The sequence below is a fragment of the Gymnodraco acuticeps genome, unplaced genomic scaffold (genome assembly GCF_902827175.1).
Source record: "Gymnodraco acuticeps unplaced genomic scaffold, fGymAcu1.1, whole genome shotgun sequence".
NCBI lineage: Eukaryota > Metazoa > Chordata > Actinopteri > Perciformes > Bathydraconidae > Gymnodraco > Gymnodraco acuticeps.
Genome location: NW_022990776.1, coordinates 80599 through 96790, shown reverse-complemented (window position 1 = coordinate 96790; position 16192 = coordinate 80599). Strand labels below are relative to the sequence as shown.

At 42.9% G+C, this 16192-nt stretch overlaps 1 protein-coding gene across 1 annotated transcript in view; it reads right to left on the bottom strand.

Annotated features, from left to right (window-relative positions):
• Positions 1–265: 265 nt before the first annotated feature.
• plekho2 (pleckstrin homology domain containing, family O member 2) overlaps positions 266–16192 on the bottom strand; it is a 33743-nt gene continuing 17816 nt past the window's right edge. Inside the window, exons 4-7 of the mRNA XM_034232691.1 lie at positions 6873–6977; positions 6504–6602; positions 5062–5376; positions 266–3180 (exon numbers count right to left, since the gene is read on the bottom strand). Of these exons, the coding sequence (XP_034088582.1) occupies positions 1858–3180; positions 5062–5376; positions 6504–6602; positions 6873–6977 (1842 nt within the window). The 3' untranslated portion in view covers positions 266–1857. The remainder of the gene's footprint in view (positions 3181–5061; positions 5377–6503; positions 6603–6872; positions 6978–16192) is intronic.

Sequence of the window (16192 nt, the reverse complement as noted above, 5' to 3'; positions counted from 1 at the left end):
ATATGATCACAACCAATAACAAATCATTTAAACTTGTTTATTCTTATCTTATCTTACCTAATTAGCATTCTTTCTTTTTATTTATGCATATTTTACTAATCACTCCCCTTTTAAACTGTTGCAAGAACGTGATTGGTCAATATCCATTGTGGGGGGTGGGGGGAGGAGGGGTGTTAGATAGATATAGAGTTGTAGTAAGTAGATAGAGTTCGCAAAGATTGCGGTCTCGTTTATGCATAGGGTAGATTCTTTTGATTACATTTCCTTTTTTTTGTGTGTATTTTTTACTTTTTGGATTTGCTTGGCGAGCTACTTATTGAGGGCTTGCGAGCTACCGGTAGCTCGCGATCGACGTGTTGGACACCCCTGCTCTAATGGGTCTGACTAGAAAGACAAATAGCGTTAGTTACGCCTATTCCGTCAGCCAAGAAATCGTTTAATCATAAACCTTTTTTTTTTTTTCATTTTCAGGGGGGCCACAGGGGGGTACAAAGTCAGTGTTAGGGTGGCACTGGCCCCCCCTGCCCCCCCTAGAACCACCCCTGATTATTATTAACACTTTTTTAGTACTTTTCTTCCATGTTCTTTTCAATGAAAGTACTGTTTTGTTATTATATTATTAATTATCTGATTAACTTTCAAGTAATTGTTCTTGAAAATTGTATTTGATATTTCATATACAACAACAAAAATACACAGTAGAATGTTAAGCATTACCTGCAGCTGCAGAGAGAGTTAAACTAGAAATAATTGCACATAGTTAATTATGAGCGAAGAGTTGCATGTGCTGCTGCAAAATGAAAGTCAATCAATTGACTGTTCGCTAAACCCTAACTCAGATTACGACAAAAGCACCTTCGCATTTAATTGCCAACAAATGTTGATTTTGCCCGCTGAAATGACACTGTCACAGATTTGATCAGCTAGCTGAACACCCTACTACTAGCTCAAAAAGTTGATCAAAAACACAGCATGGATGTTTTTTACATTACAAGGAACAAGGCTTTGTCAAACGAAACCATAGCTTGTTGGCTTGGGTCGCAAGAGAGCAACATTCCTAAAACAGAGCCGCTAACGGTTAGCTAACCTCTAATAGCATCCAAGACAGGGATAACAGTAAAAAGTGGATGTGCTAGATGTAAACTGAGCTTGCTTTTTTAACTCACAAACTAAGGGAGCTAGTTATGCTAAGCTACTTGAAAGACCTTGGAAGTAATGCTCATTTGCGACTATAGGTACAGTAGTAGCAGCGTAAGCTAGTTAGCCACGCATCTGTTGTGTCTACAATTCTTCATTTGAGAGCGTTCACACTAACAACTATGGTCAAACGCAGTGCACTATTAGTACCTGGATTGAGTGCTCATAAGGACCAAAAGATGGACGTGCCTAGATTGAAATCCTTGCTTGGCAAAAATCTCTGAACGCGGTTAAGCATTGAACAAGAATGGAAGGTAGCGAGTCTCTTAAGAGCTTTTGGAAAAGTTTCCCAAGATTCATGCACAATGCATACAGTATACACAGTCAAAGTGTTTACAGAAGTATCCAAATTGAGACACAAAAAGGCCAATAATTGCAGCTTACATTAAAGCGGGCAAATACACCATGTTATCTATTCCTTACATTTCCGCTCACGTTTTCAGTTTTGGAAAGGAAAAGAAAAAAACTTTTTATATCCAATATTTCTTTTTACTTCAGCCCCTTGCAAACCGTACCGTTTGTGTAGAAATCCAAAGCTTAACAGGCTTGCCGTGCCTATTGCAGATTGCTAAACTATGATTGAACACCCACTGTTCAGAAGAGAGGATTAGCGAATGGTCGATTCGAAAAAGGTCCCAGTCAACCTGCTCTGGCTGACATTTACCAGCTGTTCCTGTTTCTTGAGTCCTTTGCAACTTTCAGTTTATGGACCTCTCTCAGGACGTGGTCAGCCTTCTTCAGCTTCTCCATGGCCTTGGCCAGAAGATCCTCTGGCACTCCATCCCCGTCTGCTCCACCCTTAGCCTTGGACACTCTGCTCAGGAGCTGCTGCGTCTTTTCCATCTCCAGCGCCACTTCAGTCTCAAGTTTCATGAAATCATCACCAGGAGCCGTGTTGCCTCGAGCCACAGCTGTGTGTGCCTGAACACAGACTGACGAGTCAGACAGCAGATCTCCAATGGAGGCGGACCTGGCCTTGGTCGAGGGTGAAAGAGACGGAGGAGGGGGCTCGGAGTGCCGACAGGGAAAGAACTTAGGTTTGACCTGAGGCTTGGGTGGTGCTTTTGTTGGCTTCAAAGTGACGGGAACCTGAATCTCGTCCTCGCTGGCGTCCAACACATCCAGCCCAGGGTTGCTTCCTCTCAACGCGGCGGTGGAAGCTGCCAGTGTTTCTTCGTTGCCAGAGCCTTCGCTGTCATCGTCAGAGTGCTGACCGCTGTCCACAGACTTCTCCTCCGCCTTCTTCTTCTTCTCCCCAGGCAGGTGACAGAGCAGCGGACTCAGGCTGAGGCCGTCAGAGAGCGGAGTATTCAAAGAGACGACGACTGAAGGGACCTCAATCTTGGGTGGAGCCTCTACTGCTGCAGGTGAACTGGCAGCGGTATCTGTTTGCAGTGAAGCAGCAGGGTCCTGTCCCTCTTTTGCCTGGGTTACAGTTGTCTTGTCGTCTGCCTGTTGTGAGTTGGGCTGAGCAGGCTTCTTCTTGGGTGTAGGAGGAGGGCTGGAATTCATTCTGAGTTGCTCTTTGGGAATTTGTGGGTCATTTTCAGATACTTTAATGCCATTACTTATTGTCTCCCCTGATTCTTCTTCAAATACCTGCCCGTCTGCGCTGGGACTCCCAGGTTTAGGTGGAGCTTCTTTAGAAATGGGGAGGTCAGTTTCCACAGCTCTTCCTGTCGCCTCCTTCTTATCACTTTCTTCATTTTCCTCATCCTCATCTGTTGTGCCTTCCACCTCTTGGTCTGGCTCTACAGAAGGTTTCTTCTCTTTTGATGGAGGGGTAGGAGGGTGGGTCTGTGAGGCCTCTGCTAGGATGCTAATGGAGCTGCAGGAGCCGGGTTTGTTGGGAGGGGTTGGTGGTGGAACTGTCTTCTTCCTGGCATCAGGAGTCTTTTCAGACATCTGCTCAGCTTTCTCTGTGTCTTCAGGTGAGGCTGTGGGCTTGGCTTCTTTAGATGGAGGCATGGGTGGCTTCAGGACCTAAAAGACATTAAAGGGGACAAATAATATACTTTTATTTTGTGGGTTTTATATGTTCACCCTCTGTCTGAAACACTACATTTTAGTGGCTGTCTCTTTAAGCCCCCTCTCTTTCTGGCCTTTCTGTGTCTGCATTCTAGGTGTTTTATTGATGTAGTATAGAATATAGGGCCGGGACTTTAACGCGTTAATTAAGATTAATTAATTACACAAAAATTAACGCGTTAAAAAAATTAACGCATTTTAATCGCACTTATTTTTGCACCGCGGAACGTTTCTCACTGGATGAGTTTCAGGCGTACCGATTATACTGGAGCACCAACTAACGTTCATGACTTCAGACAACAACAAACCACAGTGAACAACAGTGGGAAATGTTGTTTTAAAAAACGGACGGATGGAAGCGTCGATAAGAGCACGGTTGTGTGCAAATTATGCAAAAAGGAATTCGCATATCACCGCAGCACATCAAGCCTCAAGTATTACCTCAATGCAAAACATATAGCAGCTAGCGTGGACGTTAGCCTCTTTTATCGCGTTCACACCAAAAAGAGCCGGTACTAAAATTAGTTCACCCCACGAAAGTCCCTGCTAGAGAGCAGGGACTTTCGTACGGCTCTCTTGTGAGAAGAGAGCTATATGTCTGATTGGCTGGGCGGATTGCAAACCACGCCCCGTAAAACTCCCAAAAAGATTTGTGAAAGATGTGAAGATTGTCGCCATATCCTCGCATTAGCATTATTAGCATTATTAGCATTATTAGCATTAGCCCAGCGCAGAAACGCAGAGAGACTAACTTATGGCAACACAAAATAAAACATGGGAGCGGTGGAGATGAGGAGGTGTCGGCGTTCTGGCAATTTACTCGGAAGGCTTCAGTAGAAGCTGCTGGGACTCCCAGCAGCTTCTACTGAAGCCAGTCCCCAACTCCGGGGACTTCCGGCCGGGGACTTTGGGCGGCAGTATACGCCGTGAAGTGGTTTGCGGCCTGCCAGTAAACCCAAAGCAGAAGAAGAAGAAGTGACGTCAGCGGCTTCATTTGCCTAATCCACCCCCAGGTTCAAAGAGTTCTCATGAACTAAGTTCTCATGAACCTTTGTGGGAAAAGTACTGCGGTGTGAATGCGCCTAATGGTATACTAAAATCCATGTGAACAAAATTGCTTCTCACTGTTCTTAGGTCAAATATTTATATGTGATTAAAAATGCGATTAATTTCGATTAATTAATTACAAAGCCTCTAATTAATTAGATTAATTTTTTTAATCGAGTCCCGGCCCTAATAGAATAGTCTTTCATCTACTATTGTACGGTGGCCACTTGCGGTATTGCAGCATAAAATCAGCAACGATGATCATGATGATCTTTTTGTCTTTCTATTGATATTTTCTAAGAAACAATCCTGATACACAACGTTTTGATATCTGATAAACTCTCCTTCAACAGAGAAAAATCTATTTCAAATCTGTGAGTTTATTAGTCTTAAAGAAAGTGCTATTAGAAGAAACACTAATGAGCATATTCAGCAGGCTGCATGACCAGGAAGTAATCCAGGAAGCTAGAAAACCCTTTTGGTATATGCAACAGGTCGAGCAATTGTCATCGGATTAAAAAGTCACTATCTTTAGGTATAGATTTGACATCAAAATCCTACAGTTGTCCTGAAAGTTTGTTTAAAGGCGCAGTTTCTGAAAATGGTGGCTTTTGCATTACTCTGTGGATTTAGCATTTTGAGACTTGTTTTAAATTGCACTTAGACCTGCTTTATAATTATTAAAGACATGAAATTGCACTTTTTCCAATGAGGGACATTTAACCTCTATTTACAGACTATTTTATATGAACAGTATTGTATGATGAGGGTATTTAGCAATAAACATACCCTTTTCTCTGAGCCTTCCTCCTTATCAGGCTCATCCTCAGGCGTTGGGTTAGGTTTAGCCTCTTTGGTAGGGGGCATGGGAGGTTTGATGACCTTTTTCTGGGGACTGACCTCCGGCTCAGTCTGAGCCTCATCCTCAGGATCCTCCCTTTTCTCTGCATTTTCACCGGCATTGGACGGAGGAGTCGAGGCTTTGATGGCCTCTCTCGGGGTTTGAGTGCCATCCACACTGGAGTGCTGGGTGCCATTAGGCATCAAGGCATTCTCAAGATCCAGGTCCAAACGCAGGATACCATCAGACGACACATCAGCTACCTATAGAGGCAAAAATACATTTAACTTAAAAAGATATACCAAAACAATAAACCTTAATTAAAAAAAATAAAAGCTGTTATACAAAATAAGTGCTGGTTTCTAATAAAAGAGAAGGCATTATAATTGTGTCAACTTCCATTCTCAGCAGATAAGAAAGATACAAAAGAGCAAAGCAGAGGCAATATGAGTTAAAAAGGGCATACAAATAACAATATTTCTGTTAATAAGCAATGGATATAATAATAATTGAAACATAATTTTTCAGACCTACATCAAATTACAGACAGGCTATGCTTATCCCATGTAATTTTGTGTAAAAGTTCTGCCGTTATTTTTGTTTCCATGTTTTCCATGCATATGCCGTTTTCACCTATTCTAAAAACGGTGCATTTTATTTTGGGTTAGGGTTTGGGAATTGCTTTAACTTGGGTACGATTGGAAAGCTGAGACCCTTTCATGTTTTATGATGTAAGTCTTCACAGTAGACACTTTATTGTAGTGCCCCACTTTACATATCAGGACAAAATAAAACTTTACTGGAAATATAAAAATAGACCTTATATATATATATATATTAAGATATGCTAAATATAATATGTAGTATACTTTATACACGTAGAGAGAAACGGTAAATACTATTAGAAACCCACTAAAAGGTAGAGTAGGTAAGAATGGAGAAACAAGCTCGAGTGCGCCTCTTCCTTCAGACTTCCTCACAGAGCCCCTCCTCCAACACACACGAACGCGCACATGACCAATGAGGGCAGAGATAAGTTTGTGCACAGATGGAAGGCTGACAGGCAGGTAGGCCATCCAGTTACTTTGCCGGCTAAAATGATTGGTCGTGCTTTTTACAGTACTACGGCTTCCACAGATGACATTTTTGTATGTGTTTATTGTCAAAGCATTTAATGTATTCATTCATATTCAGGATGTTAAGAGCATTCCATGGAATATAACAACAAGTGTTTCTGAAGTGAATTACCTACCCCACATTTAAGCACAAGAAAAACAAGAAACTCAACACAGAGTCAAATCTGGACTTACTTACGGTAGCATCAGAGCTGACCACACAGTGTCTTATTTCACACACACATGAATGGATTCTCACATTCACACACACAAACCTCTTTCATGTGTATCCTGGTCGGTGGCCTTCGGTTACGGTTCCCTTTGGGCCTTGTTCGAGTAACGTGCTCTAAATTAATGCTTTCATCAACCGTCACCTGTGAAAACATGAAGCCCAGTCATTCACTACTGAATCCTTTTGAGCTTTAAATATGCAAGGGAGGTATTTGTAAAATGCAGGTTGAATCTACAAACATAATTAGACACAGTGAAGTACAACAAACAACTTAGTGTGTGTTTGCACTACATGTTTGAAAGAAGGTATGGAAGCAAGATAGCCTACACTGTATACAAAAATAAATATAATAATCATATAATAAATAAATACATATTTTTGCCTGTAGTGTCTTGCCTTAAGAAGTTTTTACCTCATCAAAGATTTTGTTCTTTGCTCGATTAATGCCATCGAGCAAAGCTTTAATCCAGGCCTCCTTGTCCTCTGCATTCTGAGCCTGGAACTTCACATCATGGACCTGTCAGGCACACAGAGCACAGACATGTCAGCTGTCGATACAGAAAATACATGGAAAAATAAGGTTAATAATGCCCATTTTCTCAAAGGTACGTTGACCTCTCACCATGCCTGGCGCCGTGGGAGGGCCTGGCGCCGTGGGAGGGCCAGGCCCTCCCATTTTACATTCCTGCCCTCCCCCAATAAACAAGTTTTTTATTATTTATAATTGGTTCCCTCTAAACTGTGGGTTTTCTCCAGAAGTTTTTCCTTGTACGATGTGAGGGTCTAAGGACAGAGGGTGTCGTTTTTCTCATACTGATATTCTGAACAATCTGTGCTGTTGTATTTGCTGTAAAGTGTCTCTACTGTAGGCTATTTTTATTATATGTACAGCACTTTGGCTCCACCAAAAATTGCTTATAAATGTGCTATATAAATAAAACTTGATTTGATTTGATAAAAATTAAAAAATATATATATTTTATTTTTTTAATTATAAATAAACTGTGAACTGTTATGCTACGATGTATGTGATGTCAGATAGTAACAAAAAAAAAAATCGCAGGCTATGTCAAATAAATGCATGTGTCTGTTGTGATTTGTGATTCGTCCACATTTAGACCAATCACAGCGTCACACTCTGCCGCCTATTCTGGATTTGTTTATTGTTTATTGTGCATTCTGTAGACTCCCATTTCTGTTTGAATTACAAAATGGACATCAGAAATTGTCTCAAAAGGTCTAAGGATTTATTAAAAACGAAATAGCGATGAAAGAGCTGCAGCCGATGGTGCTGCTGGCGACCCTGCACCTGCCGTTGCAGCAGCACGCCTTAATGTCACAAGCTTGACCTCGGCAAACCCCGGGGCTGAGTTAGCGAGCCCAAGCCTTGACTCATCAAGGCGGCCGCCACCAACGCTGTCCTCCGAGGCACAGCTCCTTGTGTCCCATACCATCACCACCTGCGTTGCCACACCCTGTACCACACCCGCCAGCATCCTCCTCCTCCTCCTCCTCCTCCTCCTCCTCCTCCTCCTCCTCCTCCTCCTCCTCCTCCTCCTCCTCCTCCTCCTCCTCCTCCTCCTCCTCCTCCTCCTCCTCCTCCTCCTCTGTGCCGGTGCCTCCACTACAGACGCTACCTTGCAGCACATCAACAGGTACTATTGGGCCAGCAACCGCTCAAAGACCAACAGCCCCAGATGATCTTGGGGTTAATAAACCCAACAGGTGAAACTGGATCGTTTTCCAGGGAGATTGTTTTCAGGAAAGAAGCGCATTTTTGCCGCTGCATGGTACAACAACAGACCATGGCTTGAAGATTCGTTAAAAGCAGACGCAGCCTTTTGTTTCCCCTGTAGACAGTTTAAAGTAAATACGTCTTCATCTGATGCGGCTTTTACTGTCAAAGGTTTTTGCGACTGGAAATACGCATTACAGACTGATAAAGGACTGCTAAGGCATGCCGCATCAAAAGAACACATTTCATGTGAGCGTTTGAGGAGAGAGAGAGAAATACGCGAGGAAACAAATAAGGAAATTAGTACTTTGGTGCAGATCAGCTGGCACGGAGCCGTTATTACGTGTCAGCTGTCGTTGATATTATAGCTTTTTTAGCTGTCAACCAACTCCCTCTCAGAGGTGACTCGATTCACTCCACAGCATGTCCGACTCAGGCAGTGGGCTCTTCCTATCGCTGTTTGAGTATACGCTGCAGTACAAAGATGCAGAGTTGGTCAAAATAATGTTCTAAGTTAGCTCGGCTGAGCGAAAGGATGCACCTGCAGTGCATAGGAACATAAACCATGCCCAAGGCGGGCTAAACAGTTCATCGTCTCCGTCTCTACTATTTCTCTCCGAGTGCAACGATGAGGAAGCTGCCATCCTTAACCAGTGTGCCTTGCTCGTGATTTACCAGTGTTTGTGCTGCCACGCACACAATGTTTCAAAAGTGGTTGCTATGTTGCCCTTTATTTGTGTATGTATTTAAGTGTGCGTCTTTAGGCAAGGCAAGGCAAGGCAAGGCAAGGCAAGGCAAGGCAAAGGCAAGGCAAGGCAAGGCAAGGCAAGGCAAGGCAAGGCAAGGCAAGGCAAGGCAAGGCAAGGCAAGGCAAGGCAAGGCAAGGCAAGGCAAGGCAAGGCAAGGCAAGGCAAGGCAAGGCAAGGCAAGGCAAGGCAAGGCAAGGCAAGGCAAGGCAAGGCAAGGCAAGGCAAGGCAAGGCAAGGCAAGGCAAGGCAAGGCAAGGCAAGGCAAGGCAAGGCAAGGCAAGGCAAGGCAAGGCAAGGCAAGGCAAGGCAAGGCAAGGCAAGGCAAGGCAAGGCAAGGCAAGGCAAGGCAAGGCAAGGCAAGGCAAGGCAAGGCAAGGCAAGGCAAGGCAAGGCAAGGCAAGGCAAGGCAAGGCAAGGCAAGGCAAGGCAAGGCAAGGCAAGGAAAGGCAAGGCAAGGCAAGGCAAGGCAAGGCAAGGCAAGTTTATTTATATAGCACTTTTCAACACAAGGCAATTCAAAGTGCTTTACAAAAAATGAAAGAGATTAAGAAAATGGCATTTAAAATCAGTCATTAAAAAGAAAAGCTAATAAAATAAACATTAAAAGAAAAAATACATGGATAAAAGTTACAGTGCAGTCTAAGATATGAATAGTTCAATTAAAAGCAGCGACAAAAAGAAAAGTCTTCAGCCTGGATTTAAAAGTAGTCAGAGTTGTAGCGGACCTGCAGGTTTCTGGGAGTTTGTTCCAGATATTTGGAGCATAATAACTGAACGCTGCTTTACCATGTTTAGTTCTGACTCTGGGGACAGAAAGCTGACCAGTCCCTGAAGACCTGAGAGATCTGGATGGTTCATAATTTAGCAGGAGGTCAGAAATGTATTTTGGGCCTAAACCATTCAGTGTTTTATAAACCAGCAGCAGTATTTTGAAATCTATTCTTTGACACACAGGAAGCCAGTGTAAAGACTTCAGAACAGGAGTGATGTGATCCACTTTCTTAGTGTTAGTGAGGACTCGAGCAGCAGCGTTCTGAATTAGCTGCAGCTTTCTAATAGATTTTTTAGTGAGACCTGTGAAGACACCATTGCAGTAGTCGAGTCTACTGAAGATAAAAGCATGGACAAGTTTTTCCAAATCCTGCTGTGACATTAGTCTTTTAATCCTAGATATATTCTTTAGGTGATAGTAGGCTGATTTAGTAACAGTTTTAATGTGACTGTTGAAACTCAGGTCAGAGTCCATGACTACACTTAGATTTCTGGCTTTATCTGTTGTTTTGAACATTGCAGACTGAAGCTCAGCGCTAACTTTTATACGTTCTGCCTTGGCTCCAAAAACCATTACCTCAGTTTTATCTTTGTTTAATTGGAGAAAGTTCTGACACATCCAGTCATTGATTTGTTCAATGCACTTACTCAGTGTTTGAATTGGAGCATAGTCTCCTGGTGAAATTGTTACGTAAATTTGTGTGTCATCTGCATAGCTATGGTAACTTATTTTGTTGTTCTTCATTATCTGAGCCAGTGGTAGCATGTAGATGTTAAAGAGAAGAGGCCCCAAGATGGAGCCTTGAGGAACCCCACATGTCATATTTGTCAACTCAGATGTGTATTTACCTATAGAAACAAAGTTGTTTCTGTCCTTTAAGTAGGATTCAAACCAATTCAGAACTGTTTCCGAAAGTCCCACCCAGTTTTCCAGTCGGTCTAGTAATATGCTGTGGTCAACAGTGTCAAACGCAGCACTGAGATCTAATAATACTAACACTGAAGTTCTGCCACTGTCTGTGTTTAAGTGGATGTCATTAAAGACCTTTACAAGAGCAGTCTCAGTGCTGTGGTTTGGACGAAAGCCTGACTGGAACACATCAAAACAGTTATTTAAATGCAAGAAATTACTCAACTGTTGAAAAACAACTTTTTCAATGATTTTACCTAGAAATGGCAGGTTTGATATGGGCCTGTAATTGTTCATTACTGAAGCATCTAGATTATTCTTTTTTAAGAGCGGTTTAATGACTGCAGTTTTCAGGGCCTGTGGAAAAATACCTGAGTGAAGAGATTTGTTTACTATATGAAGTAGATCTGAGGCCATGCAAGGCAAAACATCTTTGAAAAATCCTGTTGGAATAATATCAAGGCAGCAGGAGGAGGATTTCAGAAGTTGAATAATGTCCTCTAGGTTTTTATCATTAATCTGATGGAATTGTGTCATGATGTCTGAATTGATGTTAAGTGGAGATAGGGACAACACATTTGCTGTTCCTGATGCAGAGGCACTGACTGCTTGTCTGATGTTCTGAATTTTGTCAGTGAAGAAGGAGGCAAAATCATTGCACGCCCTGGTGGATAGAAATTCAGAGGCTACTGACACTGGGGGGTTAGTTAGTCTGTCGACGGTAGCAAACAAGGCACGTGCGTTGTTTTTGGTAATGATGTCAGAGAAGAACGATTGTCGTGCGTTTTTCAATTCCAAATTATAAAGGCCAAGTCTCTCTTTATAGATTTCAAAGTGAACCTGGAGATTTGTTTTTCGCCACCTGCGTTCAGCTTTTCGACATTCTCTTTTTTCTGTTTTCACGGTCATGGCCTTTCTCCATGGAGATATTTTCTTGCCAGACACTTCCTTTACCTTAGTTGGAGCAATGGCATCTATAACATTTTTAATTTTTGGATTAAAATGATCTACTAGCTCATTTACTGAGATGTTAGCAGGGGCAAGTGTGGAAGAAAAATTCTGAGTAAACATTTCCCTAGTATTTTCAGTTAAATATCGCTTTGTGGTTACCTCTTTTTGAACATTTTTGTGAACAGAAATAGAGCTCTCAAAGAAAACACAGGAATGGTCAGAGAGTGCAACATCAGTCACCACAACCTTAGAGATATTCACACCGTTTGAGATAATTAAGTCCAGAGTGTGCCCCTTATTGTGCGTGGGCTCCGTCACATGCTGAGTCAGTCCATAGCTATCAAGAACACAAAATAGTTCTTTAGCCCCTCTGTCCTGGGGGTTGTCAACATGGATGTTAAAATCACCAACAATGACTAGACGGTCAAAGTCAATACACACTATAGACAGCAGTTCAGTAAAGTCATCAAAAAAGCTTGCACAGTATTTGGGTGGTCTATAGATATTTAGGAACAGAGCTCGAGAGGAGCATTTCAGCCGAAGGGCCACATATTCAAAAGAATCAAAGTTTCCATACGATGTCTTCCTGCATTGAAGGGAATCATTGAACAGAATAGCAACTCCACCCCCTTTCTTATGCATTCTTTCCTGACTCATAAAACTAAAGTTGGGAGGGGTTGATTCGATAAGAACAGCTGCACTGTTATTTTGTTCAATCCAAGTTTCTGTTAAAAACATACAATCGAGATTGTGCTCAGTGATAAAATCATTGATTAAAAATGTTTTTCCTGCCAAAGACCTGACATTTAATAAAGCTAGTTTAAGTTTGTTAAACACACTATCAGTCATGTTTTTTGTAACAAGCTGTGGCTGACATGGAATCACTGCTAAATTAGATACACTCACACAAACGTTTGAGCGCTTCCTGTTTCTATGATTCACCGCTCTTAATCTATTACCTATCAACACAGATATCGGCAAAGCTACTGGCAGGCAGGGCCCCGACATGTCCTGGAAAGAGTTGAGAGTGCCATACGCCCTTGAGCCTGGACCCATCACATATCAGTAAGAGTTTGTTGTGTTTTGTACACACACATCCTTATCAGGCTTCGGAGACTGCAGATGCCCCCTCGAAGGGAGGGGAGGTGGTCGACGTAGGCGATGGAGACGGGCGAGATGGTGCGAGGGTAGAGGACATGCTGCCAGGGGGGGGAGGTGGTTGACGTAGGCGCGGTGATGAGGACGGGGGAGATGGTGCGCGTCTCCGCGGTGATTTTGGTGGGCGTCGTTGAGGAGCGGGGGTAAAGGACATGGTGCCAGCCCTGCGTATCGCCTTCGTTTGGTCTTTGAACTCCAGGAAGGAATCGGTGCCAACCCTCTGTATCTCCTTTGTGTGTTCATCGATCTCCAGGAGGGTGGGCGAGGGTGAAAGGGTGAACGGAGTATCCTCAAAGGCGTTGACAGGGGGGGGGGGGGGGGTGACGGGCAGTGGAGACTCCTCCATTTGTCTCATAGGTCTCCCATAATCAGAACATTCCTCAGGCGGGTGCAGTGATAATTCTTCAGGGTTTTCTGCGTGATGTGTTGTGTCTTTCTCCTGTTTTGATTCCTCTTGCCGCTTGTCCTTGGCAGAGGGAACAGATTGATGACGCAGGCAGTTGAATATGTTAGAGATAAACAATTTCACTCCTGACTTGTTCAGGCAAACTCCATTTGCCTTGAAAAGATGTCTGCGATCCCAGAAAAAGTTAAAATTGTCAATAAAATGAACAGAATGGTCAGTACAGACAGTTGAAAGCCAGGTGTTCAGTGCAAACAATCTGCTGAATCTCTCCACTCCTCTTCTGACTGGCGGTAGAGGGCCACTGATGAACACCTCTGCATTTAGAGAGCTGGCAGTTTCCAACAAACATTTAAAGTCTTCTTTCAGCACTTCTGACTCTTGTTTCACAACATCATTTGTTCCAATGTGCAGTACCACATTCTTCACAGTCGGATGTTCAGCCCCAATATGCAGGATCTTCTCAGCCAAGTCAGAGACCACATCCTTGGGAAAACAGAGTACTTTGGTGTTGTTCTTATTACACAGACCTTTTACATCTCTTACAGCAGAGTCACCCACAATCAGAGTTTCAGGCCCAGTCGTTAGCTTTCCCTCTAGCCTTTTACTTTTAGAGTAGCTATTGGTCCTTACCCTGCTGCGTGAAGAGGACAGGTTATCCAGGTCATCAGATCTCCGGTTCTCGGTCAGCGGAGCGTATCTGTTCTGGATTGGCACACTTGGTGGTTTAGGAGGATTGTTTGTAATTCTCCCTTTAGCAGCTGTCCACTGCTGTTTCCTAGTATGAATAGGGGTTGAAGAGGCGCTCTTCCTGGGTGATAACAATGCAGGCCAGCCGGTCGCATCACAGATTTCGGAGCTCTGGGCTCTGCCTGTTATCCGTCCTCCCAAATCCCATGGAAATGATTTACTCTTAGGCTTTGCACCCAGAGAGTTCCAGGGAGGACTACCACTTGTAGATTTATTACCCGGTACACAGCCCTCCTGTTCCTTGGAATCCTTGTAGCTGCTAACTAGCTGTGAGTTAGCATACCCTTCTCCATTATTTTGCAACACTGGTAAAGTCGTGTCATTCCCACGACATAGTCCATTCACTTCCACGTTAACTTCCAACCGTTGCATTTTAATTTCCAACACAGCCATCTTCTGTATAAGTTTCTGGAAGTCATCTGTAGAGAACGGAGGCATTTTGCTACCAACTAGCTAAATAGCAGTAGCCTACCAGGCTTTAGCTGTTGCTAGGCCACGCTATTGTAAGACTGACGTCGTCGTAAAAATGTTGAAATATGGCTGAAACCCTCCGTCTATTTACGAAGATTAACTGTCCCAGTGATAAGTTAATGTCCAGGAGCCGCTGCTCGACGTTTTCAGAGAATAAGAATAGGAAAATCAGCATAAAAAGTAAGCAGAGGCAAGAGCAAGCAGAAAAGCGTCTGCACTGTAAGAAAGATAAGCAATTTACGCAATGCTGTTGGCCTTGCTGTTTGATATATATTGTGCCGCAGGCCCGCAGCACATGTCGGTTTTGTGTGCCCTCCCATGAAAATCATATGCCCTCCCTTTAGATTTGTTCTGGCACCGGGTCTGCCTCTCACCTCAAGATATCTGAAAGGGGAACCCACAGGTCTCCCCTTTACAGACAGGCCCACTCTATGCTTATCCCATGTAATTTTGCGCAACATTTCTGCCGTTATTTTTGCTTCCATGCAGTACTAATATGCCGTTTTCACCTATTCTAAAAACGGTGCATTTTATTTTGGGTTTGGGAATTGCTTAACTAGGATACGATTGGAAAGCTGAGACCCTTTCATGTTTTATGATGTAAGTCTTCACAGTAGACACTTTATTGTAGTGAGATTATTTTTTGAAACAAACTCAATTAAAATAACTAACCTCAGTGTATAAAAATAATATTGTATATAACGTATGATAATGACAGCACTAGGAAACTCTACAACCACGGGCTTTCCAAGTTTCCTTTGCATATAACCTGTGAAGCAAATGGTAATCAACCCAAAAATTGCTCCAGCAATTTATGAGACATACTGTATTAAAGCTTGGGGATGGTCACTATATACTTTAATCATCATGTTTTAGCTGCTCTTAGACTAAATGTTGACATTTCACCAAAGGTCTAACCATAACCTAATGTTAATTAGAGATTGATGTCCCAGAAAACACTTGACACACAGTACTGAACAGCTTCTGATATTCATTTTCAGGTTCTTAAATGATGTATATAACACCTATGTAGCCTATACTGTTGACCTACTATCTCCCCCTAAAGACAGAAATTGTTCTAAGGGGGGAGTGGAAGAGGGTGACTGTTGAAAAGCAGCCTCAGGTGATTGGTTGTGAGACACAGTGCGGTGCTTTAAGAAAGTCTGTTTGGCCATGCAGAGCTGAGGTTACCCCGGAGACACCGGGAGGCCACCAAGAAGCTGCTCACATCCTGGTCCGACCGCTCACTCCATTCACACAGAACCACCACAACAGACTTCATACTACCAACCAATTCAGGAACTCCAGGTTTCACAAACACACAATTGTTTTAAAACGGTAGATAAAGGGAATTCATCTCGCAAAACAATCTTTTGTAACTACATTTCCCTTTTTTTTTTTTACTTCCCTTTGTTCAGAAAATGTAGGTAAAATTAAAACTCTTGGTTTATTTTCGGCTTTCATAAGGCTGCCAAGACAATCTGGGACAACACATAGAGAAGTAATAGCAGCAACTAGAGGTCATAAACCATTAATGCTCATGGCCATCTAGCAAATGTTAGTCCAATGTTCATTCTATTACTTTATTACGGAAATATTGTCTTCATATCAAAGATATTAATGTTTAATCTGTAACCTAAATCTTATTCTGAATTTATGGATCTTGATAGTGGAGTACTTCATCATCTCAGCAGATGGAAACAGTTCTACATTACTGTGTGTGGGCAGCAGTGTGTACAAGTTAGAGGCTGGGGATTTGTAGCTAAAGGGCTCACACCTTATGCTGCAGCCACACGAGAACGGTAACAGTCGTATCCGCTACAGTTCTCTATCA